At 43.9% G+C, this 26,542-nt stretch overlaps 1 protein-coding gene across 4 annotated transcripts in view; it reads right to left on the bottom strand.

Annotated features, from left to right (window-relative positions):
• Positions 1 to 622: 622 nt before the first annotated feature.
• Positions 623 to 26,542, bottom strand: part of Wdr59 (WD repeat domain 59) — a 72,468-nt gene continuing 46,548 nt past the window's right edge. Inside the window, exons 18-27 of one of the 4 annotated variants that reach the window (XM_051201745.1) lie at positions 25,993 to 26,146; positions 22,951 to 23,007; positions 16,988 to 17,121; positions 15,579 to 15,660; positions 12,335 to 12,447; positions 11,068 to 11,218; positions 10,896 to 10,968; positions 9,573 to 9,699; positions 9,275 to 9,417; positions 623 to 1,553 (exon numbers count right to left, since the gene is read on the bottom strand). In XM_051201745.1, coding sequence (XP_051057702.1) covers positions 1,318 to 1,553; positions 9,275 to 9,417; positions 9,573 to 9,699; positions 10,896 to 10,968; positions 11,068 to 11,218; positions 12,335 to 12,447; positions 15,579 to 15,660; positions 16,988 to 17,121; positions 22,951 to 23,007; positions 25,993 to 26,146 — 1,270 coding nt within the window. In that variant the 3' untranslated portion in view covers positions 623 to 1,317. The remainder of the gene's footprint in view (positions 1,554 to 9,274; positions 9,418 to 9,572; positions 9,700 to 10,895; positions 10,969 to 11,067; positions 11,219 to 12,334; positions 12,448 to 15,578; positions 15,661 to 16,987; positions 17,122 to 22,950; positions 23,008 to 25,992; positions 26,147 to 26,542) is intronic. The other 3 variants (XM_051201746.1, XM_051201747.1, XM_051201748.1) reach the window with 3 other exon arrangements.

Here is a 26,542-nt window from a genome sequence, read left to right as displayed (position 1 = left end):
ATGGCCAGCTGGATTTATATTTTAAATTACATTTTTGTCTGTGTGTTTGTGTGTACATTCACACATCGCAGTGCACATGTGGAAGTCAGAGAACAACTTTTGTGAGTCAGTTCTCCCATCCTGTGGGTCTTGGGGATGAAACTGAGGTTATTAAGCTTAGTGGCAGCACTTTTCCCCACAGAGCCAAATCACAGGCCCAAGGAATTTAAATTTCTAAGAGAAAGGAATTTCAGTACAGTGGCTTTTTGTTTTTATTCTCTTCCCTGGTATATATGTGTGAACGCACTAAAAATCCTGAAGGAGGGATTGAGATGAGTTTTCAAGGGAGTTCAAGTAAAAAGGGCCCCCTGGAGCCCAGCGAGCATGTCCAGAAGCAGACGGAGACTTTGGTATCAATGCTGAAATGCAATCTCATTTCCCTTTTGCTAGGAGTAATAATTATGAGACTCTTGTGGCTAGGAAGAACCTTAATGTCAGATTCTATTTCCTCCCGTCAGATGATCAAAGTCAAACAGCATTTCCTTTAGAAGTCACAGGACTAATTCTTGTCCTTTCCAAAACAATTAACTTCAATCAGATGTACAATGCAAAAGGAACCACTGAGACGGTCAGCTTCGTTTATTCTCTCTCTCAAACAAGTATAAAGCTTTATTAGTCAAGGGAAAGCAGATGGAGGAGAAACTTAAAAATATATACATCTTAAGAAACCTTAAGGGGCTGGGAATGTAACTCGGTGGTACAGCTGCTCACTAATATGTGCAAGGCCCCAAGTTCAAGTGCCTGGACCAGGAAAAAGAAGTCTTTAAGTACATCATATATTACACTTTAGTATTATATTTTAGAAGGCCTCTGTTCGTTAACTCAAAGGTACCAGCTTCTAAAGTCACAGATGTCATGGGCTCACTTGTCGAAGACACTAACATCCAGTGTCTTTTGGCTCAGGAGACTGTCTTTTGCAGCTGATGCAATCTTTGTACTGGCATCTGGAGAGCCCATTCCTGGTTCAAGAACAACACCTCAAAGGCTGCTGCTGGCTCTGGAAACAGGTGCTTTTCCCCCATGAAAGTATCCACTGTGGACTCAATAGATGGTGCAGGAGGGCCAGCTCTGTGCTCTCCCTCCTTCGTCCAGCACCATCCATGCCCTGATAGCCATAGAGAAGGGAAGGCAAAGGCTCATGTGGAACAGATGCTGTGCCAGTCTGAATCATTGGGAATAATCTGGATTCTGGAACTTTCTACCATCACCAGCACAAAGCCTTCTCCAGTATTTTATAGATTCCTCTGGGATTTTGGACATTACCATCACCTCTTAAGTTCAGAAGGTGCTCTCCAGCAGGCAGTGGCAGCCACATCCAGTGGGACATACCTCCTGGGTCCGAAACCATTCCATCATGTGGCTTGTGTGGCCACCATGCCCACAGGTCAGGCAGAAGTTGGATGACCCCCGCACAGCCACATGGCAGATGGCACACTGGAACGTGAAGCCCTTGCAGATGGCACATTGTGTGCCACGGACCTCACTCCGGCAGTGGCTACAGTACACACCAAACTCTGTAAATGGGTGGAGATGGGCAAGGAAAGAGGCAACATTAGTTTGGTCCTAGTAAAAGAAGACTGGTAGATACCTATCCCCCCAGGAGTCTGTCAGCTTCTAGTAGATCAGTGATTTCTTTTTTCTTTTGAAGCAGGGTCTTGTGTGGCCAAGGCTGACCTTGAACTCACTACGTAGCTGAGGATGGATGATCTTCAACTCCTTATCCTTCTGAGTGCTGGGATTATAAGCAAAAACCACCATGCCTAGTTTTATGTGGTGCTAGGGATGGATGGAACCAGGGGCTGACTACATGATGGGCAAACACTCTGAGCTATAGCTCAGTTCTGCTCTTCTTTTTATTTTCATGCATGTGTGTGCAGCATGTGTGTACAGGTGTATGTGCAGCTGTATATGTTGAGAGCAGATGTCAGTATCAGGTGTCAGTGGCTAGACTGGCTGCCTGGCAAGCAGGGATCCCATCTTCCTCAGTCCCGGTTATAGAATTATAGATGAGTGTCATCACACCGGATTTTAATTTGAGTGTTCCAGATACGAACTCGCTTATGTGGTAGGCATTTTACTGACTGGGGCATCTCTTCAACCTCCCCTCCCTCCCTCTCTCTCTTTTTTCAAGACAAGGTTTCTCTGAGATGCTCTGGCTGTCCTGGAATTTGCTTTGCAGACAAGGATAGCCAGAGATCTGCGTGCTCTGCCTCCTGAGTGCTGGGATTAAAGGTATGCACCACCAGGCCCGTAAGGCCAAATTTCTTTTTTTAAATAACAGAACACCCTACAATCTAGATATGTCTACTAACTGGGAGCTGTCTTTACTGCTAGAATGAGGGCAGAGCACAGACAGCATCCTTTCTCTGAGGTCCTGTGGGAAACCTCGCACTCTACAAGAGGGTCACTGCATCTGATGCCTTTACCACTCCTTGTAGAAAGAACGAAGGACTCAAAAAACACTTAGGTGAAAGCTGGTGGCTTTTACCTTCTTAAAAGTGGTTATCTTACTAGCTGAGCAGTAAACTGCCTTTTTTGATTGCTTGTTCTTCTTTGGCCAACCTGGAGCACCTGAACTAATTTCACATTCCTGCTTGCAAATATACTCAGATCCTTTCCCCTTCCTGACACCACCATGACTTAGCCATATACCGGCCCACTGCACATCTGCCCTGGGAGCAAAGCCACCCTGAAGGCTCCCCACTGAGAAGCGTGTGTGACTTCACTCATGGGTAGAGAAGAGCCCAGGCACAGTATAACCCTGCTTCTCCTCGCTTCCTCGAGCTGCTACCTAGGATCTCTGCCACACTGCAAATTTCTCCCACACACCTTTGCTGTTGTCTGTTGCCTGCTGTCCTCCCTTCTAACTTCTCTAAGCAAACAGAAGCCTTTAAGTGGGGCAGGGGAACCTCTTCATCTTCACTACCACTACTCCAGATTTCTGGAGGTCGGTGGCACCTCTCCTTCCTTCAGACAGTAGGGACAACTGGAGCTGGAGAGATGGCTCAGCAGTGTGAGCACTTGCTGTCTTTCCAAGGACCTGGGTCTGGTCCCCAGCACCTACATGGTGGCTAAAACTGCACATATACACACAGGCAAAACACTTGTGGACATAAAAGAAAATAAAATCAAAACTATAAAGAAAGAAATTTTGATTTCCTTTCTCTATCTCTATCCTTCTTAAGTTATACTTAGATACACTGAAATAAACATGCTTCAATGCTATCTTACTACAGTTAGCCCTCTAGGACTCAGGAGAAAATGATCCAATAATAGTTCTTGGTACAGGTTATAAGATGTACAGCATGGGGAAACATAAGGATGAGAAGACTATAGCAAACAATCATATATGGAATTACCACATCTATAAAACCGCCCCAAATGACGGTCATGTATCATGCAAACTGCCTTTTACTGCTTTAAAATAGCTTTGGTTTTCATATTACATTTACTTGTTTTGGGTATATGTGCACTGGTGCACACATGCTACAGTATGGGTCAGAAGACAATTCCTGGTTTGGTTCTTTCTTTCCACCATGCAGATCCAGAAAGTGACTAGAACTCAGGTTGTCAAGCACCTTTACACACTAAGCCATCTTGCCAGCTTCCGCCTTTTCTTTTAATGAAAAGGTATTATTTAGGGGAGTGTTGGAGAGATGGCTCAGTGATTATGAGGACTGGGTTTGTTCTCAGCCCCCACATGGAGGCTTACAGTCGCCTGTAACTCCAGTTTCAGGGGATCTGATGGCCTCCTATAGCCTCCATGGGCTCCTACATGTGCTGTGCATAAACCCAAGAGGGTATATACACATAATTTTTTAATCTTAAAGAACCAGAGTTTTAAAATATAACTAAATAAAAATTAATAATTTATTTAAGGAAACTTATGTGGGCAGATCTGAATATTTAGGGAAGGAAGTAACCCTAAGAAACAAACTCACCTTTAGTGCCTCTCCCCATTTCCTGTTGCATCTGTCTCTTCTGAACAGACCCTGATCTTGCTATAGAATCTATAGAATAAAGGCTGGTCTCAGACTCCTCACACTTTGCAGATGTCAAGGCACTGTGGCACAGCTATATGCTATCACATTTGGCTGAGCTGTTGGATTTTGTTTGGTGTCTTCAGATCTGGTGACTCTTACAGATAGAATAGAGAGGAAACGTTGTCTTGGGAGCCTAGAGGGCACTTTCCTTCTAACGTTTGCTATATTCTGTGCCCTGAGCCCGAGCAGTTCCTCCAAGTTCAGCTGGACTGATTCCTCTCTATGTCTGCACTCACCACTTAATGTTTTTTGTCTGTAAGTCTCTTTCATAACCCTCCTGCTCCCTTTCTACAATCCTGTGATATTCTTTTGACTGGTACTAGGATGTACATTAATTCTGCTTTTGTTTGTTAGGGTTTTTGTCTTGTCTTGTTTTTTTTTTTTTTAACCTTTGGAGGCAGGGTCTCCTGTTGACCAACGTGCTGTCAAACTGATAAGCAGCGGATGCTGACCTTGAGTTCCTGATCCTTCTGCTTCTACCTCCCAAGTTCTAGGATTACAGGTGTGTATTCCCACACCTGGCAATAATAATTTTTGACTGTCACTGATCTGTCTTACATTGCAGGCCCTATGGATTTCATGCACGCACGTACACCACCCACATCTATTTCTTTGTGTCACCTGCAAAGTCCTGCATTGTGCTTTGGAGCAGGAGATGTCAACAAGGGTTTGGCTGACTGATGGCTGATACATCAGTTCCATATCTCCATAACTCAGAGTTTTCCTAGAAACTAATTTTAAAAGACAAATTGTTCTAGGCTATCATTAATCTCTTCCTGATTTACTCTCCTGTATTTAAATGCTCTGGAAAGAAATACATTGTCAAAATGGAATTTTGTGTCTTTGTATTTCTTCAAGCATGTATACATAAATAACTTTGTTATTTATTGTCTACACTTACAAATGTTGCTCTGCAGTCTAAGAGACCTCAGACAGTGGAGCCAGGATGTATCCCTGGTGCACAAAAGGACTTTGCAAACATATCCCCCATGGAGGGATAACTGCCTTATTCTAGAGATAGGAGAGAAGCCCTAGTCCCTACTTCACAGGACCTGTCAGATCTACATGACCCCAACTGGATGGCATTCCCCTACATATTGTATTGTGGTGGGGGGTTGGGAGGGGAGGGTGTTTAGAGTGCATGGGAGAGGGTAGAGAGAGCAAAAGGGAGGGAAGGAGGGAGGGAGGGCTTGGGGGGAGGGAGGGAGGGAGGGAGAGGGAACTGGGATCGACATGTAAAATAAAAAAAAAAAAAAAAAAACGCTTTGACTCCAAAATTTAAGTTGAAGAACAAGTTACTGGGGAAAAGTATTTCTATTTTTGTTTCCACAGAAAATGAAAAGATGTGGATTCCTTCCAGACTAATGTGGTTTGATCACACCAGACCGCCTGAAACAGAGTACAAGCTGATCCTACATTCCAAACAGCTGGACAAAACAGCCCTACAGACTACAGCTAGGATATCTGAATCTTCTTCGAATCCCCCAAGACAGCGCCCCTTACCAGCAGGAAGTAGTTTGGAAAGAACGACGCCCAAATTCCCAAATATTGTGTATAAATGTTTGTTTTCATTTAATTGGACTTTGTTATATAAAATTAAATAAAAAATACTCTATATGCAAAAAAAAAAAAAAAAAAAAAAAAAAAAACAAATGTTGCTCTGGTTTGTTTTTTCAAGTGGAAACTAGAGACACATGCAACATACAGAGTCAAACAAATTTATGCATTTTATCAAAACCCAAGCATTCCCTGCCATTCCCTAGAGGAAATCTTACCCACTCATGCCACCTTTCCCTTTTCCTGTCTCATGTCTGAGTCTGCTTTATAAAGCAAGCTCCATACTCATTGCAAATGAGTCTGTGTCATAAGGAAGTTATGAAGATAGAATGCACTTCAAACCTGCCCCACCCCATACACCCTCCCTTCCCTTTCCTCCCACCCCATTTCTATTGTTCTAGCATATACACACATGACTTTATGTGCATTAAAATCTACAATCCGCAAGTCAGAGTCAGCATGTGACACTTGTTTTTTGAAATGGAATTAGTTCACTTAAAAGGACAATCTCCAGTTGCATCCTTTTCCTGCAAATGACACATGTTCGTTCTTGATGGTTCAATACAATTCCTTTACCAACTCCTCTGCTGATGGACACATAGGCTGGGCCCATAACTTAGCTATTATCAATCATTCTATAATAAACATTGGTGTTCAAGCAGCTCCATGATATATTATTGACTGAAAACAGGAAACACAGCCATGTGGGGTACATACACCTGTAACCCCAGCACTTTGAAAGCAGAGGCAGGTAGATCTCTGTGAGTTCAAGACTAGTCTGTTCTACATAGTGAGTTCCAGGATAGCCAGAGCTATGTAGAGAGATACAGCCTCAGCCCCCAAACACCCCCTAAATGCCTCCTTGCAAAACCAAAACCAAAACAGTAAATACTTCAGGATTCTATGTCTTCCTTGGGCAGGGCCATGCTAACCTTATCTATAGATCCTTCCAGTCATAGTATCTATGCAGTCAAGGTGAACACAAAGCTATTACATTTCTGCTCTGTCTTTGTTTTTTTTGAGACAGGGTGGGAACTTACTCCAGGCTGGTCTAGAACTCAGAGACCCACCAGCCTCTGCATTCCAAGTGCTGGGATTAGAGATTTGTACCACCATGCCTGACACAAAACTAATTCTTAAGTACCATATTCAAGCACTGTCTAGTGGCTTCCCAGAGCAGAAGCTCCTCCTCTCCTCCAGTCTCCTCATCATACACAGTACCACCTGGTTCCATCTCCCCAGCTCTGTTTTGGCTAGACCACATTTGGCTCACACATTATTTACCTAAGCAAACATTATTCAAGCCATGTTCTATGACACTTTTCCTTTCTTGCACATTTTGTTTTTCCCAGAATTAGTAACTGCCTTATTCTTTCATTCGCTTAGTTTGTTATGTACTTATCAATAATTCATCTCCAAACTCTCCCTCAAATGTCTTTGTCTTCTATAAATATACTTAACAGTGAAATACATTCAATGCTTTTTTTTTCCTCAACTGTCTCTCCTTGAAGGCAAGGCTCCTAGAGTACCTGTCCCGTCTGCACTGGTCCATCCCTAGGTCTGTCACAGCGAGTGCTCTCCATCAACACTCAGATTCTTTCAGTTCCTGAACTAAGTCTAGCCTGTTTCTTAGGTACCCTCAAAGTCTACTTTGTACATGGCTGATAATGGGTTCAGAATTCCAGGTTAGAAATTCTTTTCCTGGGGTTTCTGGAGCATCTGCTGTCTGCTCACCTAGTTGCCAGGGTCAATCCTCAGAGTTGATGCCATCCACCTTCCTCACCCTTTATACTGGAACTCTTTTCTGGGAGCTTCTAGGTCTCCCCTGGGTGCCAGTCTTTCTGCATTCATTATTGTAGGTGGACCCACCCAATCTGCAAATGCTTGTCTCTTCTCTGCAGAACAAGCTTACAGTTTTCTCTTGGGGTCATGACCTGTTCTATAAACTAGGAGACGAAACTCAAGCATCCTCCAAGGGCCATCAAACAAGACCAGCTTTTAAATTTCATCTTTGAGCCTCTGCCCCTGATTCCTAAACCATGGCAAGGTTCTGCCTATTTTCCTGACTAAAGTTCAGGGTTTGGTTTGCTCAGGCCTTGCAAGTCATCTATGAATAACCTATCCATTTCCCAACTCCAAAGTTTGATTGTCAATATTACTAATTCTTGTGCAAGTAACACCTTGCTTGCTGAGGTCTGAGGGAGAAAGGGAACTGTGTGATTGGTGTACTTCATCTGCAAGTCGTTCATTTTCTTCCCATAAGTAAGTCCCTGCTTCCTTTCTTCCATGGCACAGGCTGGCTTCTCACTGGTATCCCATCCTGGCTCTCCATCCTCCTCTTGGATGCAACTCTAAGCGCCCATTTCTCTCAAGGTCCAGCTGGACCAGAGCAGGTTATTCTTCCTTTCCATCCTCAGCTCCCAGATAAATGCACTCAGATAAGGTCTCACTACATATCCCCTAGATGGCCTCAAACTCATAGAGATCCCATTCCCCTGACTCTTCCTCCTTAGTGCTGGGCTTAAAGAAAGGTGTGCCACTATGCCTGGATAATACACACACTCTGATAGGCTTACATACCAACTTTAGAGTGAAGATCCCCAAATTACCAGCTGAATACAACCTCTCCTGAGAACCAGATTCCCATCTGACTAACTGTGTAATTGCCCAGACCGCCATCTTTTACACACACACACACACACACACAAAACCAGACTGCCATCTCATCACACACACACACACACACACACACACAGTGTTCTGTTTGTTTCTATCTTCAGTCACTGCTCTCAGCACATTAACTGGAAAACCAAGAATCACCACAGCTTAAAACCAGGAATCACCACAACTTAGCTGTCTTTCTGTTCCTCAGTCCTACCCATTTATTAGCAAATGACACTGAGTCTACCTTTTTTTTTTTTTTTTTTTTTTTTTTTTAGGTTAGTCTTTTTTCCCCTGTCTTTGAAGATTTATGTATTTTCTATGTATATAAGTGCTCTATCTGCATATGCCAGAAGAGGGCACCAGAGCACATTATGTGGTTGCTGGGAATTGAACACAGGACCTCTGGAAGAGCAGCCAGTGCTCTTAACCCCTGAGCCATCTCTCCAGCTCCTGAGTGTATCCATTTTTTAATAAATAAATTTTATTTGATGTGTATGGATGTTCTGCCTGCATGTATGTTTGCACATCAAATGTATGCAGTGTGCACAGAGGCCTGAAGAGGGCTTCAGATCCTCCAGGTGGAGCTATAAACCAATGTGAACCACCATGTGAGCAGTGGGACCTGGACTCAGCCATCCCTCCAGCTACAGTATAGTTGCCACAATTTTTAATTGATTAGCTTTCCCTTCTACTCTGCCATGGGCTCCATGGTGCCTACCACAGTTGATAATACTGTAGCTGAACGAATGGATAATCATCTGCTATGTTAAGACAGTGCTATTGTGATAGAAAGTGAATCTTGTTGTGAAATACAAGGTTTTAGAAGCTTAGACAAGACTCAGAGCTTCAGAGTCTTCTGCTGTAAACGAGAAGCAAACCTGTAAACCTTCCAAATCTAAGGTCACCGGCAAATCAGAGCACAAGCCCTCCCTTCCCGACAGTGACAGGAAAAGAAGAGCATCCATATTCACCGATCCCTTTGTGAGGGTCAGGAGGGCAGGACACAAACTTCAGCACTTCTGCACGTTTCTCTCTCAGACCCCAGCGGTAGAGGATCTCTCCGTAGCACTTCTTAAAATCATCAAACTGCTGGGTATTGGCAGGGTCCAGAAGCCTGGATAAACCCAAAAGGTTCCCTGTCAACTCCTTTAAGAGAAAAGCACGCTCAATACCTAATGTCATTTAACATTAAACACCACCTTTCAAAGCCTGACTCTGACTTTGAAGCCCTGAATTCTGCAGCTGTAGTCGGGGAAGGCGGCCGGTTACCTTTTGTTTTTATCATGCTGGTCTCGTTCCCGCTCACGGGGGTCACTGTAGGTTAGGCTCCCAAAGCGCAGTTCTTCTGGCGAAGACTCTCCCCAAGGTGAAGACATGTGTTCTGTCTCTCTTCCTGCTAAAGAAAAGCAAAAGAGAAGGGAGGATGGCAGTCAGAGTAGGCACAGGAAATAGGAAGCCCCTCCCACCCCACAGTGTGTGTCCACTTGATTACCTGGAAGCAAAACACGCAAAACTGAAGACTCCAATACATGAAATCCTATACTACTCTTTCCTAGGTATACCTCTTTGTCCAGGTATTTATCACCAAGAGAACCTGGTAATTAAGTACACCCCATAGCTAAGCAAATTATGGCTTAATGATATAGTAGGATGCGATGCAGCAATTCGTTATAAAATGCTAAATGACACGAGAGAATGCTCATGATAAAATTAAAAGCAGATACAAAACAGCATAAATCAAATAACTACCCACCCATACACACACAAGAGAGGGGGAGAGGAAGAAAATGTTCTGAAATATTAACAGATGTTATTAAGAAGGAGACACGGAGATATCAATCATGACTTTTTTTCCTGATACTTTCTGTTTGTTCTCCTTTACAGGACATGTAACATATATGTGCATATACATACATATATACCTATATTTATATATGTATTTATATTTATATATGTATTTATAAATATGCATTTCTCAGGTGGGGTGTGTGTGTGTGTGTGTAGACTGATCGCTCTATGTAGCTCAGGGGAGCCTTAAACTTCCCAATCCTCTTTCCTTCACTTCCTGAGTGCTGGGAATATTTTCTAAGATTCCTGAGAAGTTGGGATTGCAGGTATATATTACTACACCTGGCTCATGTTCTATTTTTATAATCAATAAAATTAAGATTATTCTTTAAATAAAAAAAATTAATCTAGGAATCACACAGATATTTACCTCACGAAACAAACCCTAATGCCACCTGGTCATCAGGCTGTTTTAATTCTTTCCACTAAAAGGAATCATGGGAAGAAATGGCTAATGGGAAGTGGCAGATGATAATGGGAAGGGGGTGAGGAGGACTGTGGAAGAGGACAGACAGGGGTTGGGTTTTATGGTGAATGGGACAAGTACTACTGCAGCTTTTCAAGCAACTCAGAGTAGCATAAAACCCTCCCAGACACTAGTGCATTTAACATGCAAGGCCAGGCCTTGCTGCCAATACCGCCCCTGCAAGCTAAATGGAAAGAAATGACCAAAGAAGAACATGGAGAATGTGCACCAACTAAACTTCCAGAGTCCAGCAAGCGCTGTGTCACTCCCTCACCAACCTATGTTCCAGCCACCGGTGTTGAACCCTGGGTCTGACATGCTGGAGCAGGACCCCGAGGAGGTAAAGCTGGGCTAGAAGGGAAGAGGAACACACACTAGCATCAAACACAGTCCCATTTCAAAGTTATTTTTGAGGGGAAAACAGACCTCAAAGGGAAACCATGAACTTACATATCGACTGTGGGATACCATAAGATTAGAAGAACGGTTAGGGAAAGGCCCAAAAGGGTTTGGTAACCCCTGAGGCCGGGACTGGGCTTCAAACACACTGCAGAGCATAGCCAAGGTCTGGACATCTCGGAGCTGGCAATAGTGAGCCAATCTGTAAAACAAGAGGAGAAAAAACAAGCCATGAGGAGGGATGGAGGAAGGACAGTTACCAGCCGTAACACTACTACTGCGGGCTAGGCTAGGGCATTTTCCATCCTTCCTCTGACCTTGTCCGGAACACAGACTTCTAAAGATCCAAAGTCTCACCCACTATGACACTGGCCCCATTTGCTTTGGCAAAAAATTTTCCAGAATGTTACTGACAACCTAAACACCAACCTGAAGGCTTCCAGTTGGCACTCAGGCATGGGCTCTAACATAACACAACTTCTCCAGAACCCACCCAGCAGACTGACTGAGCTAGCATCTGAGAGCGGTGGTCCACACTCTCTCACTCTCCCCAGCTACAGGAAGAATCCCGTTTTGTGGTCAGCCTATACATGTCTTCCTTAGGTTCTCACTCCTTTATCTTTCGGGACCACCATGCTATTTCATGAGTTTAGGAATTAAGAAGAATTCTGTCTTGAGGTTTATATAGAGCAAGCTTTATAAGCCATGCCTTAAGGACGAGGCAGTGAGAGCATGATCAGGTGGCCCAGGTCTGACCTCAACCAGCAGAAAAGCAACCCTCAATGTGGAGCAGTGGGGTTTCTCTGTCCAGCCTGGAACCTCACTGTGAGGAGTATGAGTGGCTTACTTATTGGAACATTATTTTATATAGTCTGACTTGCTGTATTTCAGAGTGGTAGGCCAGACAGAAATCTGGTACTTTTATGAGCTGTCTAACAGGGTCCTAGTGATGGGAGAATGTGAACACCAACACACAGTTCTATCCCTTTTCCCAGAGGCCAAACCACACAGCACCATGGAGAAACTTATCATATCCAGAACCCAAAGGCCTGTGTGCCCAGATCTGTGAGGGATGGACTAAAGTACACAGACTGACTATTAAGGGTTTCAAAGTCTCATGAGTGGCAAATATTATTTAATGCCTCATGTTGTCAGAGTTCATTCTGCACAGAGGCTGTTTCTGTGCTGAAAGCAAAAAGCCTTGTTCCCCTTCAGCCCTCTGGCCTCTGTGCCCCTCACCGAGGCAGCAACATTGAATGTGTTTAGAGAACTAAAATCACTTCACTCATTTTCCTCACTTTTAGCTCCCAGAACCTACAGGGACTCCAGCAGCTGTCGCCCAAATGGATGTCGAGCCCAAGGTGTTTCCAAATCTGGGTCAGACTTCGGACCGAGGCAAAGATCTGTAGCTACCGTGGCCAGCGACCAAACCTGTACAGACCAAAGAAAGAAGCTCAAATTCAAACCACCGAAGAGATGAACAGAAACTGTAAAGGAGCCCCACCTACCTCCTATAAACTACAACCTCACCCACCACAAGGGTGGCAAAATCCTGGGGCACACAATTCTAGGCCCCACCCAGACTGAGAGGGACCAAACTGATACTGTAACAGATCCTCAATGATGGAGTACACAGTACAGTTGAGAAACATTAGCCTTAGAACTCATTAAAGTCAAACACCTGACTCCGGCCTGAGACTACTGAGATCTGGAGAGGCCAGGCAAGGCTCCGTGAGGTGGGGTAGGGTGGGACAGGATGGGGAGGTGCGGTGGGAGGCTACACAGTGAGTTCTACAATAGCCTAGACTACACGACAAAACCCCATTACTAAAACAAGTAAGAAAAACCTTTCATTAAGCACACTTCACAGAAATAACACAGTACTACAATTTTCAGGGGCCATTTTCTTCATTACTCCTGGCCTTTTTGATGCTTCACTGGAGAACTGGATCAGTAGAGAGCAAACAGAGCAGTCTACAAACCACTGAAGACTTGTTCTTTGCTCAAGGAATGAAAAACTTAGTTGCCTCCATTAAAAAAGTTTCAGTATACTCTTAAAGCTAAAGAACTTTGGCTTTCTTTATATTGACACAAAATCTAGCTTCAACCCACATGGGAACTTAGACTCACCAAACAAATGTCCGCACAGTGTCTGTTAAACCCAAACAAAGCCTTCACTGCCCATCAGAAAGAGCCCCAACCCTTGAGACTTTCAAAAAATTGAGTGGTGCTTTTGGAAAATCTCTTCTGTTTTATTTGATTTTGAAAAAGCGATGCAGTCATTGTACCCACTAACTGGAACACACACTAACTGGAACACACTATTCTAAACCCAAAAGGAAGAACACACAAACTGTGAATCAAGCCTATAATTTGAGATGAGCAAGTAGATAAAAATGATGAAAAGCAAACAGTTATGCAAAATCAATAGCATGAGGGCAACACACTGAAACTGACATACAAGTATTGCTCCAAGGAGGGACATACAGTTTACACCCACTGCTGTAATAAACTACCCAGGTCAACAGAGGCTCAAAGAAGCTAGTGACTTTCTGGGGCAGGATGGGCTTTCTACCTTGCTGATAACTGTGTTAGGTTCTCCCTAAACACACATCTCCTAAAGCCTCCAACAGAAGCATGTCCCTGACATTTACTTCTCTGGTAAATGTGAGAGACACAGAACAGTAAGCACACCTTTATCAAGGGCACGAAGTAACACAGCAACATTCTTCAAGCACTCACTGTCACTCATGCTACTTTTGTCTTTAAACATTATCAGATTACAATGACAATCACAGAAGAGCAGTGGAAAAGTGCCATAGAGCAGGCGTTTCCAATGGCCCAACAGCTAGGAGAATTCACAAGCTTTACTCCATTAGTTCCTAATGAATTTAGAAGTATTTCTCCATTTTATAGCAAGGGGCCTGAGGTTTAGGGATCACACACAAGAGAGTGTTAAGGCCCAGAGTCAAGCAGAGTCTGTCTGAAGACAAGAGTCCCCCCAGTTCACTCAGACTGGCCTAGCCTTCCAAACCAGTCTGCCAGAAAAGCACCGGGGAGAGAGTTGGGGAAGGAGAAAAGAGAAAGGCGTAGGGGAGGGGAGAGAGGAGATGAGGAAAAGAGAATAAAGAAGAGGAAGAGAGAACACACAAAGAAAACTTAGTTTAGAAAGAGAACTTTGCTCAGGCCAGCCTTTACATTCACCAATCTCACCAACCTCATGCGGAAACGCTTTGGGTTCTTAAAAGCCATTCCCTGGGACTCCGAGCAGACTCAGCCTCCCACTATAAATTCCACACTGTTCCTATTACCTCATTTTGCATTCTTAGTGTTCATAGAGTTTGGGTGGGTGGGTAGGACTGGCGGAAACAGATTAAATCCATGAGAGAGCTTTCCTTTAAAGGGCTTCAGGGAGAGACGTTATGATGTTTATTACATGATGAATGGAAATCTTAGGGATGTTTTTAATCAAATGAAAATCGAGGGAAGGCCTTGGGAAGTATTGATTCATTTAGTCATGAGGAAAAACACTGAGCTGTTGGGAACAACTGTTAGCAATTTCCCAAGGTTGGTCTATCCATCACACTACAGAACAGAAAGAAATAAAGATGTAACTTGACTGGTGGTCACCCAGGGCTGATGGGAAGAACGGACTAAAAAAGACAAGGAGTTTCTTCTATGTGATGGAAATGTACTGAATGGTTCCAATGACAACCGCATACTCTGACAAGACTAGAAATTACCAACTGGTACATTTTAAACGAGCAGGCTGCATGGTATGCAGACTGTATCTCAGTAAAAGGGTTCAGAGAACAACACAGGGGAGCTACAGAGATGACGGAATCTGACATTGACATGTTTTACTTTTAACTTTTTGTTAATATTTTATGTGTGTGAGTGTTTTGCCTGCATGTATGTTATGCGGATCATGCACATGCCTGGTGCCAGAAGAGGTGGCAAGAGGGAGTCAGATTCCCTGGGACTGGAGTTACAAAAGGTTGTGAGTCACTACGTGGGTGCAGGGAATTGGACCAGAGCCCTCTATAAAAGCAGCCAGTGCTCTTAACTACTAAGCCATCTCTCCAGCCCCATGAAGTCATATCTTAAAAATTGAATATCTCTACCTAGAAGAACACTCTGGCAAACCTTCTTATGAAAATTATTTTAAGTTTTTTAAAAAAATAATTGAGGGGGGCTGGAGGGATGGCTCAGAGGTTAAGAACACTGCCTGATCTTCCAGAGGTCCTGAGTTTAATTCCCAGCAACCACATGGTGGCTCACAACCATCTGTAATGAGATCTGGTGCCCTCTTTTGGCATACATGCAGACAGAACATTATATACATACCAAATAAGTCTTTAAAAAATAAATAAATAATTGAGGTGAAATGGCAAAGGCACAGACACTCAAATTTAGGCATACAACAATCACTGTGGTACTGAAATATAAACATACATAGTTTAGGAAACTGCTCTGAAACTTCAAAATAAGGGCATACCCTGTAAATGTCACTAACTTCTAAGAAACAAGGCCAGAACATCACCATCAGGGATTTACAGTACCTGGACGAGATCCTTCCTTCCAACAAGCATGGCAGAAGCCGCGTTCTTCTGACATGTCTCCTGAGTATCGTTCACATTCAATCTGAAATTAAAGCAAAAAGATTAAGAAAGTTTCTACTTTAATTTCTCAAGAATTCCTCCTGACTAGAAAGTGCCTCTTTGGTTGTCACTCAAATCTGACAGGGAGAGAAGGATTAGTTAGTGCTGGTGCTATCGGGCTGTGAGTTCCCACCTGGGTGGGGTGTCGCCCATCACTTTCAGATGAGGAGGGGGCAGTAAGAAAAACACTAATTTGCCACTAGCTTTTCTGTTAAGTTCCCAAGGTTTGAGATTTAAATATATGAAAACTGTGATGTCCACATAAAAAGTATCATGCAGTGAGTATACTACAAAAGAAAACACGTTGTTATGTGCTCAAGTTCAAGAGGTCTTAGGGACCTATATGCCAGCCTCCATGTGCTGGTCACTTCGCTCCTAAGGCCCTTCAAAATAATTCTGCTTTGAGCTGCTTTACATATTGGGTGTGTGTGGTGGTTTGAATAGGAGGGGCCCTCATAGACTCATATGTTTGAACACTCGGTCCATAGGGAGTGGCCCTATCAGGAGGTGTGGCCTTATTGGAGGAAGTGTGTCACTAGGGGATGGGCTTTGAGGTCTCAGACATTCAAGCCAGTTCACTTCCTGCTGCCTGCAGATCAAGATGTTGAACTCTCAGCTCCTTCTCCAGCACCATGTCTGCCTGTGTGCTGCCATGCTTCCCAGCACTTGGGAAGCAGAGGCAGGCAGATCTCTGTGAGTTCAAGGCCAGCCTGGTCTACAGAGCTAGTCCAAAGCCACAGAGAAACCCTGTCCCAAACAAACAAAAAAACAACAAAAGAGTTGCCATGGTTATGATGTCTCTTCATGGCAATAAACCCTTAACTAAGACAGTGTGGGAGGCAGAATTCTCAGATGGTTCCCAGAATCCCCGGGGACTCACTTTCATGATTATTGTATTAAGCACTTAACCTGGAGTCTGCCAAAAGGCAAAATATTCCATGTTGCCTAAGTCAGACAGGACCTTCAAAAAGAGACGTTTGTGTGGGCCACTTACGCTGGTCTCAAAGATGAATATGCCAAGTGCTCTACAGCTGTCAGGGTCTGAATTCAGCTACCTAAACTGGCTTGCTAGACCCTAAGCACTGGAAGAGACCATGCTAGGCCAAGGTCATGCTTTCAGTTAGTTGAGATCCTGGGCAAGGGGAGCTCACTGAAGCTGGTTTCCTGACCTACAGAAACAGTGGAGTAATAAGCTGCAGTTTGTTAGCCACCAACAAAAAGCTAACACTGTTTCCCCAAAGTGTCTAAAACTTTAAAAAGATCTACAGACCCTAAGGACAAGCTCTGTGTACCTATAATCTCAGACTTACATGTACAGCTCTCCCAGTGACTTATGAACAGGAAGGAGGCAGGAAACATCCTGAATGATGACCTTCCCAGCAGCCTTAATGGGTCGATTGCCAGAGTCCGATCCTTCCCGCTTGCTTTTCCACCTCCTTGATTTCTAGGGGAGATGACAAGATGTGACTAACAGGGACCCTGGAGAGTGGAAGCCTACAGTTGCAGAGCACATCATATTTGGGTTATTGGTAATTTGCAGAGACTTTAAATTACATCATGCCCACAATTACATGAATCAGCATCTGTAAGAAATAAAAGGATAACAAATGGCACAGAGATCTTGATCCAAAATCCTAACAGGAAAACAAGCACCCACTGCAGGGCTATTTACATTCTGTAGGTGCTCAAAAAAAAAAAAAAAAAAAAAAAAAAGACACCAGGAAGCCAGAATTAATTAATTAATTAACTTTAAAAATAGCAGACAGAGAAGTTAGTAAAGACCCCCCCCAAAATAATGGGGGTGGCTTTAGAGTGTTCAGTACTAGATTCAAAGTTCTTGCCTGGAACAATTCAAACTTTTTCTTCTTAGACAGTTTCAATGGGGTTTGTTGATATTTTAATTCAGACTCAACAATGTGGGCTCTGTAAACCTTAATATATGAAGACAGAGAAACTTGGCAGCACAAGAATTGCCTTGTTTTGTAGTAGGCCTGAATTTTTTCTAAAAGCATCATTTCTGAAGGTCAGAGATACTTAGTTGGGGAAACTGGGTAATAGACAGGGGAAACTATGAGCACGTTTTAGCTTCCAGAGTTACCCCAGTAAGTGGCTGTGAGGAATGTTCATGTGGAATGAGACATCCTGGGAAACAAAACGTTAACAGAGTGTAGCCCCATCTGGTATCTTCAAATTGATAACCAGTCAGTCACAGGACCAAATATCCTATTTTATTTCCAAAAGTTAAAAAAAGAGGTCACCAAAGTCTTTCAACTTAGCAAAGGAGCAACACATTTATTAACAAAGGAGGCATAAGGAACGACTGAAAAGGGCTTGCAATCTGACATCAGAAAACTAAGATACTATGTATTCTGGCTCAATATGGCCCTAGGCAATTTAATACTAGTTAATCATTTGTTGTGGGCTTAAAGTCTCATTGCATCACTCCTTCCTTGCTTATTGATAACCTGTGGCTAATGCTGAGTTATGTTATCCAATCTCATGAGGTCAGTAAGGGTACAATGACAAGACAGATACAAACTGCATAAACAACGTTATAACCTAAAAAATGCAGTTATGTACTATAATCACTATTCACATTACCCACATATTCACTTTTCCACTAGTGATTTCTGTACAATCATTCTTAATGAATCAGTCTAGGTCTGATCACTATTTCTGATCACTGATGTCTCAACCAATGCCCCAGGTGTCCACTACATTAACTTCTCATCTAATCAATATGTCTTGGGACCTCCTAAATCAATCCACCTGAATTCCAGGCAGGTGAGTAAAGCAGGTTAGAAGGGGACATCTATGTACTATTTATCAGAATTTATCACTATCAATTTGGAGCCACAATCCATTTGATCTTTAGAAGCAGTTCTGTTACTATTTGTTACTTATGCACACCTCTTGACCTTTCGATGCAGGGGGGAACCTTGATCTATTATTATGGGGTAATCATCCAGGCTTCTACATGCCCCGATTACCTGGAGAATAGCTATGTCCACACTCCAGTGCTACTATCCTTTTATCCCACTGGGTTCACACAAGGGAAGGACATGTCAGAGCGGGCTGGAGCCAGGCAGTGCTAGCTGAGATGAGGCAGAAGTCATCACACGAGCGCTCAATGCATGACCAGCTGCAGGGAGGGTAACTTAGTGTACTGGCAGCACAAAATGCTGGATTAGCCAGAAACGATATGCCCACAGGTCCCTGATGATGGACCATTTTAAATGACCATTTTAAATCTAAGTTGTGAGTATGTGGGGTAATCCAGTGGTGGAAAATACTTACTGCCAAGTCTGACAATCTGAGTTTGATCCCCAGAACCCATGCAGAAGAAGAAAACTGACTCCTATGGACTGTCCTCTGACCTTGAATGTGTGACACATTTACAAATGTGCACACGAGTGCACACACACACACAAATGTAAGAAGTTTCACTTTTAATTTCTATGCTGAAAAGATTCCATCTGGAAGGGAATATCATCCATTTAGTGTATTCTCTGGGTTGGACAGAAGGCTTCTAAAACACTGTGAACATGAAGTCACTGTGGCTCCTTAGTACAAAGAAAAAATGGTGAGTGCTTGAACAACTTAGCAACTCACCAAAGCTCATTTAAATTATACAATTGAAACAAATGGAGGCCTTGTGAAGGGTGGATGGAGCCTGTGAGCTTTTAGAGTACATTGAAAATAACCACTTTTGCCTGACTTTGAAAGCAAACCTAACAAAAGCACATTACTAATTATATGACGGCTCATGTGCCAGGAGTAGCTCATTTGCAAGACGAGCTCATTTGGCAACAGATAATGAAACAAGTACAAGTGTCCCAATATTTGACTAAGGATTTAAAGACTTTTCTATTGTGGTTGCAAGTATTCGTTCTTGCTTCTGGACTATTCATGCTGAGCCAGCAGGTGCCTCACTGAGGTTCCATTTTGTAAATGGAAATGTGAGCCTTTTACAAGGTCATAGATATGGAGCTAAAATCTGAATAGGCCTGTCAAGCTGCTATGCTCGTGTGTGTGTGTGTGTGTGTGTGTGTGTGTGTGTGTGTGTGTGTGCGCGCGCGCACGCGCGTGTGCATGATCTACTCATGTGTGTGGAAGCCACAAGTCAACATCTGGTATATTCCTCCATCATTGTCTGTCTGTCTGTCTGTCTCTCTATCTTATCTATCTATCTGTCTATCTATCTATCTATCTATCTATCTATCTATCATCTATCGATCGATCGATCTATCTTTGAGGCAGACTCTCTCACTGAACCCGGGGCTCACGTTCTGGGCTAGCCTGGCTGGCCAATAGCCTGTCTCTGCCCACCCCCCAGTGCTGGAGCTACAGACAGTGCCCTGGTCACAGTGTCTGGCTTTTATATTGGTGCTAGAGATCTAAACCCAGGTCCTCATGCTTGTGTGACAGGTGCTTTACCAACTAAGCCACACATCCAGCCCCAGCTCAGACCATTAGTGCTAACTTGCTTTTCAGTACTGAATGTGATTTTAAGAATCAACAAAGGAAAAATCTAAATCCTAATTAAGCAGCCAGTAAATACATAAACAGTTTGTCTTTAAGCAGATCAGTTCCTATAAATAAAGAGATTGACATTTGGTTCTAGTGATGCTGACCCTAAAACATCCTCCTGTAATTACTTTTTCCATTACTTCTCTGTCAACATCATAACTGCACCCCACTCAATCAGGGTAATTTGCTGAAGGCCTTGTTTTCTCCTTAACATCTGCAGGTACTCCAGTGTCACTGTTGTCTCTACAGCTGCTAAGTAAGAGCACCAGGATTTCTCTTGGATTCTCTGCTTTAAGAGACCAGTGACACAGTTTTCCCTGGGACAAGCTAGATTTGGACAGGACACTTTGTCTTAAGGGTTTCAGACTCTTGCACATACATTCATGTGTGCATGCGCGAGCGCGCGCGCGCGCGTGTGTGTGTGTGTGTGTGTGTGTGTGTGTGTGTGTGTATTTGTTACGATTAGGCATACAGAAGAAAAATCATGAGTCTAAGACTCTACTTTTTGCAGACCAGTAGAAACAAACAAATGTGGGCTGCCAATCCCTTAGTGGAAACAGAAAGGCAGTGGTTTTCAAGAGCCTTCTGCAATTACCCCTCACTGAAGTGCAGAGATTGGTCTGTATTTCCTGGAACTGCATGAAACAACAGGCTTGGAGTAGTTTCTATCTGATATGTGTTGGGTGTCTACAAGATGACAGTGGAACCTCACACAGCTGCCTCAGCCTGCTATAAAAGCAGGTTCCCCAATTTTAGCTGCCATGAGGATTACAACTATAAACGTAGTCATGGAACAGCCCTAGTGTTTTTGTTTCTGTGGGGTTTTTCTTTGTTGTTCTTTTGTTTTGTTTTAATCTGGCATGGAATAGCTGCAAAACACTGCCCAAAATCCTGCAGGGGTGAAACAGTGGCTGTTCTTTGTTTTGTTTTTTGCAATTTTGTAGGGTGGCAATCCTAATGTCTTACCTTCAGGTTATAGGGATCATTCAGTGAGCCACTAGATGGCCAGTTATTCTAGAAATTCAAACATAACAAAGCTGCCTAAATGAAGAGATGATAAATCTTGAAACAGATGATAGCCGGGGCTTTAGGTCCTGGCTCCTCCCTGGCGGAAAGGTGAACAAGTTTTTCAGGGAATTTCCTACAACTGTGGGTAAGAAGAATGTTCCCCACCCCATCCACTTTCCTTAAACCTAGCGTTCTCCCTAATACCTCTGGGTGCTTTAGGGCTCTCTGCCCTCTGTACTGCTGTCAAGTATCATCACTGGGTTTCTCTTGGGATTCTCTGCTTGAAGAGAACACAGACACACAAGACTGAGGTGCAGTTAATCTGTCAAGGTCAGGGAGGGGCACCATGGTCTAAAACTTCACCCCTAGCCCTCCTGCAGTGCTCCAGTCCCATTCTGACAGGTCTCGAAGTGGATTCCTTTTTGTACAGCAAAATGGGTACCTCTAGGAGGCAAGAACTCTGCCTTTCTCTCGGGCCTTTACAGCTCCATCAACAGACTATGCCCTTCTCACAGAGGTTATGAGAAGAGACTGAGGGAAGAGAGATAAAGCAAGGCAGACAGGTTATCGCATGATGAGCTCTGGGATGTTCCTGTGAACATCCGGGGAAGTGGTGGTGGAGGACGACAGAGGACAGGCCAGAAGGGGCTGGAGGGAGGGAGGAAGGGAGGGAGGTGCTACATGACCACCACCAGCCAGCTCGTGACTGCACCACTAGTGTCACTGCTACAATCGGAGGCAACATTGATGCCAGTAAATGGGTTAAATGTAAAAACAGCCCAAGAATAAGCCACCAACTGCTTCGCAGCAACCCCATCAACAATGCATAATCAGCAGAGTGGGCAGGGAGTCAAATGAACTCCTATTTAAAGAGCAGTGGAAACCAGTGAAACTCAGCAAGGGAGCGGATGGAATCAGCTCTCCCAGGAAAGAGGCCGTGCTGGCGGCTCTACCTGCAAACTGCTGAGCAGTAGCTCTGGCTACTCCAGGCTCCTGCTTTCAACTGGTTTTTTTAGGGAAGGGGTATTGGTCTAAACATTCTCTACAGCAAACGAAATTGACACAGACCTCAAGGCTGCCTTGAGGGCACCTTGGCACTACTGAAACATGAAGGGGGTGGGAGAGGAAGACAGAAGAGGAAAGATGGCCAATAGGAATGAATAGGAAAGGAAGGAGGAACAGAGGATGTCCATAGCAAATTTTATTATGAATGCAAAATACTGATGGTAAGAAGAAAAATTTGTTCCAGGAAATTCCCAAAGGATAAAACCAGCTCAGGTAGCATGCCAATGAAGCAAGTAGGTACTTCCCTCTCTGAATCAGACCAAGACTGTAAAACAGAGGCTACATGGCAGAAATCTCTTCTATCTTCCTCTGCTCCCCCCCATGCCAAAAGTAGGCTTTTAAAAGCTCCATGCAATTTGCAGAAGTGATATCAGGTGAGCTGAGGCCATTTGATCAAGGTCCCTTCCAAGAACCCAGCAGTGAGTTTCATTTGCAAAAAAAGCCCATTCGTGATCCTAAAGTGTTTACCCATTTGGAATACCATGACTGGCAAGGAGGCAGTCTTTGGTGCATGCCTCCCCAGGTTGGAAATTTTATTGTCACTGGTCCTGAACACCAGCCAGCCTGTCTGTCATTCAGGTTCCTCAAAGCCAGGCAGGTGGCATTTTATTCTTGGGCCTTTAGCAGAGACAGGATTAGTCAAGGAGAGCATTTGCACAGCGCACAGTACCGGGAAGTCGTTAATTGCTTGTATGGACCAACGTCGCCGGGCAGAGCGAGGAGACATCTGTGCGTGAAAACGTTACACCCAGGAAGAGGGAAGAAAAACACCAAGAAAATTAAAAGGGAAAAATATAGAATAAAATTGAAAGTTTCCCCCACATCTGATGGATTTATAGGCATATATGCTGCAAAATGGGTGACTGAACAGGCTGAGCCTGAGTGCCGCAGCGTCTATACCCTTCTCCTCCCCCAGCCCCTCAAGTCCAGCTTCAGTTATGCTGCTCTTTAGTCTCTGTCCAGGATACGAGGAGGTGGATGTCAACAGAGTTCTGACAAAGGAACCCAGGTGAAGGTATGAGGGACTCTGACAGACTAAGGTCCTGTTGCACATGGAGAAATGGCAGAGAGAGTTTCCCTTTCACCTCACAGGTATGAAGAACACACCAGAGCACACTCTTGTTCCTAAAGCACTTCCTCAATAGGCTTAGTTCCCAGCTGGGGAGCAATGAGCAACTGAGTGTCTCAGCACAGTGGCTGAGAAACTATCTTCAGAACAATGCCTGGGGAAGAAGGGGACTAAGCTGAGGAGGAATACTCTGTAGGCACTCCAGCTAGCCAAGGGGATCTGGTATGGATGGGGTGAGCAGTGTACCATAGTGACTGTGGAGCTCAGACTCTTAACCGAAAGGCCTCTTCAGTATTTCCATCAGAGTTATTTTAATAACACAAACAGCAAAGATGGGAGCTGCAAAATTTGAAAAGTATCTGTAGGTCAATCTCAGTATTTACTAGAAGTTCTACAATAAACACTATTTCTCTGGCTGGTAATCACTGGCCTATTCGCCAAGTCTCTCTCGTGAGCATCTGTTCTTTCTGACTCATGAGACCTGACACTCACACTTTGAAGCAAACCTTGTAATTTCATCTAGAGGACACTGGATGAATGCTAATACACAAGAGAAATAAACCACCATCTTTAGGCGGCTGCATGAGACTCTGCAATCGGAGTGCAGGTCCATCTTAGTCCTTCTGCCTCCCTCATTTACAGCTCTAAAAGGATACAGAAGAACACAGGAGAAAACGTGGACACAGAATTTCAGTTGGCCAGAAACATTTCCAGACCAACAATAATAAAATGAAATCATTTCTCCCGAGGAGAATTAGTGACCTCGGCGAGGAAGACAAGGCCGCCTATGGAAGCCAGCATGGGGGTTTCCATTACTTTAGTTGCCCTGCTCTATTTAAACAGGATAAAGCATGAGCAAGTGGCAGGGAGAGATAAGGTTATTTCAAATTCATCATGAGACAACTGACATTTGTTTTGGGTATATTAAATAAACTGAACTACATGAAACTTTAGCTCAATAATGGCCAAATAGAAGCAAGGGCCCACAATTTACCTTCACAATTATTGGGTGCCATGCTTTAAATGTGTCTCCCTCCCCCAGGGTCCTGAAGGTCTTACAGTCTTCTGCTTCCTATGTCAGATCAGACTACCACTACCATTTCCTGTGGAGTAGAGCAGTCTAGGAATGGCCCCATGTGAGATCTCACAGTCCTCCCTAGCTGGGAGGCCAATCAGCCAGCCACAAGCTGTATTGGTGCTTCTTCAAGGACACAGTGTTGGTAGCAACCATAAACGTAGGCATCACCAATGCTTCTGTCTTGACATCACAAGTACCCTGACTACAGATGGGTTTTATGTAAGCACTGTCAAATGTGGAGGTTGACCTATTCTAACCAATCAAATTGCAAGCAAGGGTGGTAGCACATGACATGAATTGCCTCTGACTCAGGGATCTCTTCAAACTGTCCCTGATACTAAATAAAAACCCTCATTTACCTAGCTGTAAGTGGCTTTTATGCCAACTGAATGCTCCAATTATCAAACCTTCTACCCAGTTACAAGCTGCCTTGCAGAAAATGGGGGGGGGGGGGGAAAGGAGCTAACTTTTTTAACGTAAATGACTTGGGGGAGATAATGTTTGGTGGATGCTTGAGAAAGGTCTGTGACAGCCAGAAGGCCAGAATCGCCTTAGGGAGATGGAGAGAGGGAGGGTGGAGAGGGGAAGGCAGGCAGGAAGGCAGCTAGAACCATATTCCTGTCTGGCTAGATGGCCAGCTAGTCCAAATATCAGCTGCTGCCCAATTCCAGCCACACAAGCCCTGAGACCAGACTAGACTAGCTGGAGCTGGTCAGCCATCAGTGGGAGCTGAAGGCAGCAGACTCTACTGCAACACATGTGAAGATACTTACAATACTTGATAGAAAAACCATGTTTTCACTTTAATTATTCCATTTTAAGGCAGATTTTAATTACTGACAGTTGTTATTTCCTATGTTAAGGGAAACAATGAAGAATTCTTAAGGACAGAGTTTGTGCAGTAGGTCAGCAGGAACACAGACTGTTTAGACCTATCAGTGTTGATGCCAGGTTCACAGTCTGACAACATGCAAAGGCTTCTAGGCATTCCTGGGCTCAGCAGATTCCTGCCAGCTACAGATAAGTACTTTAGGGACACTGCATTCTTTAAGGACCCCAGAAAAGCTGGGGGTGGTGGCACACACCTTTAATCTCAGCACTCAGGAGGCAGAGGCAGGAGGTCATTTTTGTACCAGCTGATACAGTCTGGAAAACCTAGGGATTAAGTAGTTCCAAATCCACCAAGATCTCCAGCTCTCAGAAGCAACTCTCAGTGTGTTGACAGGCACCAAGATATTGGGATAGCAACGAGAACTGGAGCTAAATTATTCTGCCTGAAATATGGGAATCAATTCAACTGACAGGGATTGCCAGGATAGACTCTTTCACAAGGAGTAAAGTGAACTCTTTATAGTTACAGTGTAAGAAGGAACCACTTCTTCTTCTAGCCCAGGGTTTACAGTACTTCAAACCAACTGAAGGCAACAGACCTTTCGTATATAAACTAATTATGAAAGTGAAAGACTACAAAGGGATTACTAATTTAGCTACTGTGCATGGCACACAAGGGACGGGAAACAAGAATCCAGATGGGGTAAGAATAAGACAATGGCTCAGACACTTACCCGTTCCTTGTAGTAGAAGGAGCTGATGGACACCTGCTCTTTCTCACTTCGAGTTGGGCTCCCACTGTACAAACGCAGGTTCCCGGGGGCCTCGGTGCGAATTTTCATTGGGGCAATCAAGCCAGTGTGATAAGCAGAGAGGGCTGAGAGAGATCTGTGGTTGAAATGAGAATTATCCATATTGGATGTAGCTTCTATACCCTGAATAACCAAGGACATGAGATGGGAAGAAAAAGAGACTCCAAACAAACAAAAGCAATTAAGTGTTTAGAGATGAAAACTGCAGACTACAGAAGCAGACTCTTCTATGACAATAGACACAGAAAATTCAGAGGACTCTACTAACTACTAGACCTAATTAGTGGCTCTTTCAGATACTAGAAATAATCACTTGAGGGCCAAAAGATGGTTCAGCTAGTAAAGACATATTTGAGCATGAGCACACACACACACACACACACACACACACGCACACGCACACGCACACACACACACACACACACACACACACACACACACACACACACACGCATGCGCATGCGCACGAGCG

This window comes from Phodopus roborovskii, unplaced genomic scaffold (genome assembly GCF_943737965.1).
Source record: "Phodopus roborovskii unplaced genomic scaffold, PHOROB, whole genome shotgun sequence".
In the NCBI taxonomy this organism is placed as follows: Eukaryota; Metazoa; Chordata; class Mammalia; order Rodentia; family Cricetidae; genus Phodopus; species Phodopus roborovskii.
This window is presented reverse-complemented; position numbering and strand designations above follow the sequence as displayed.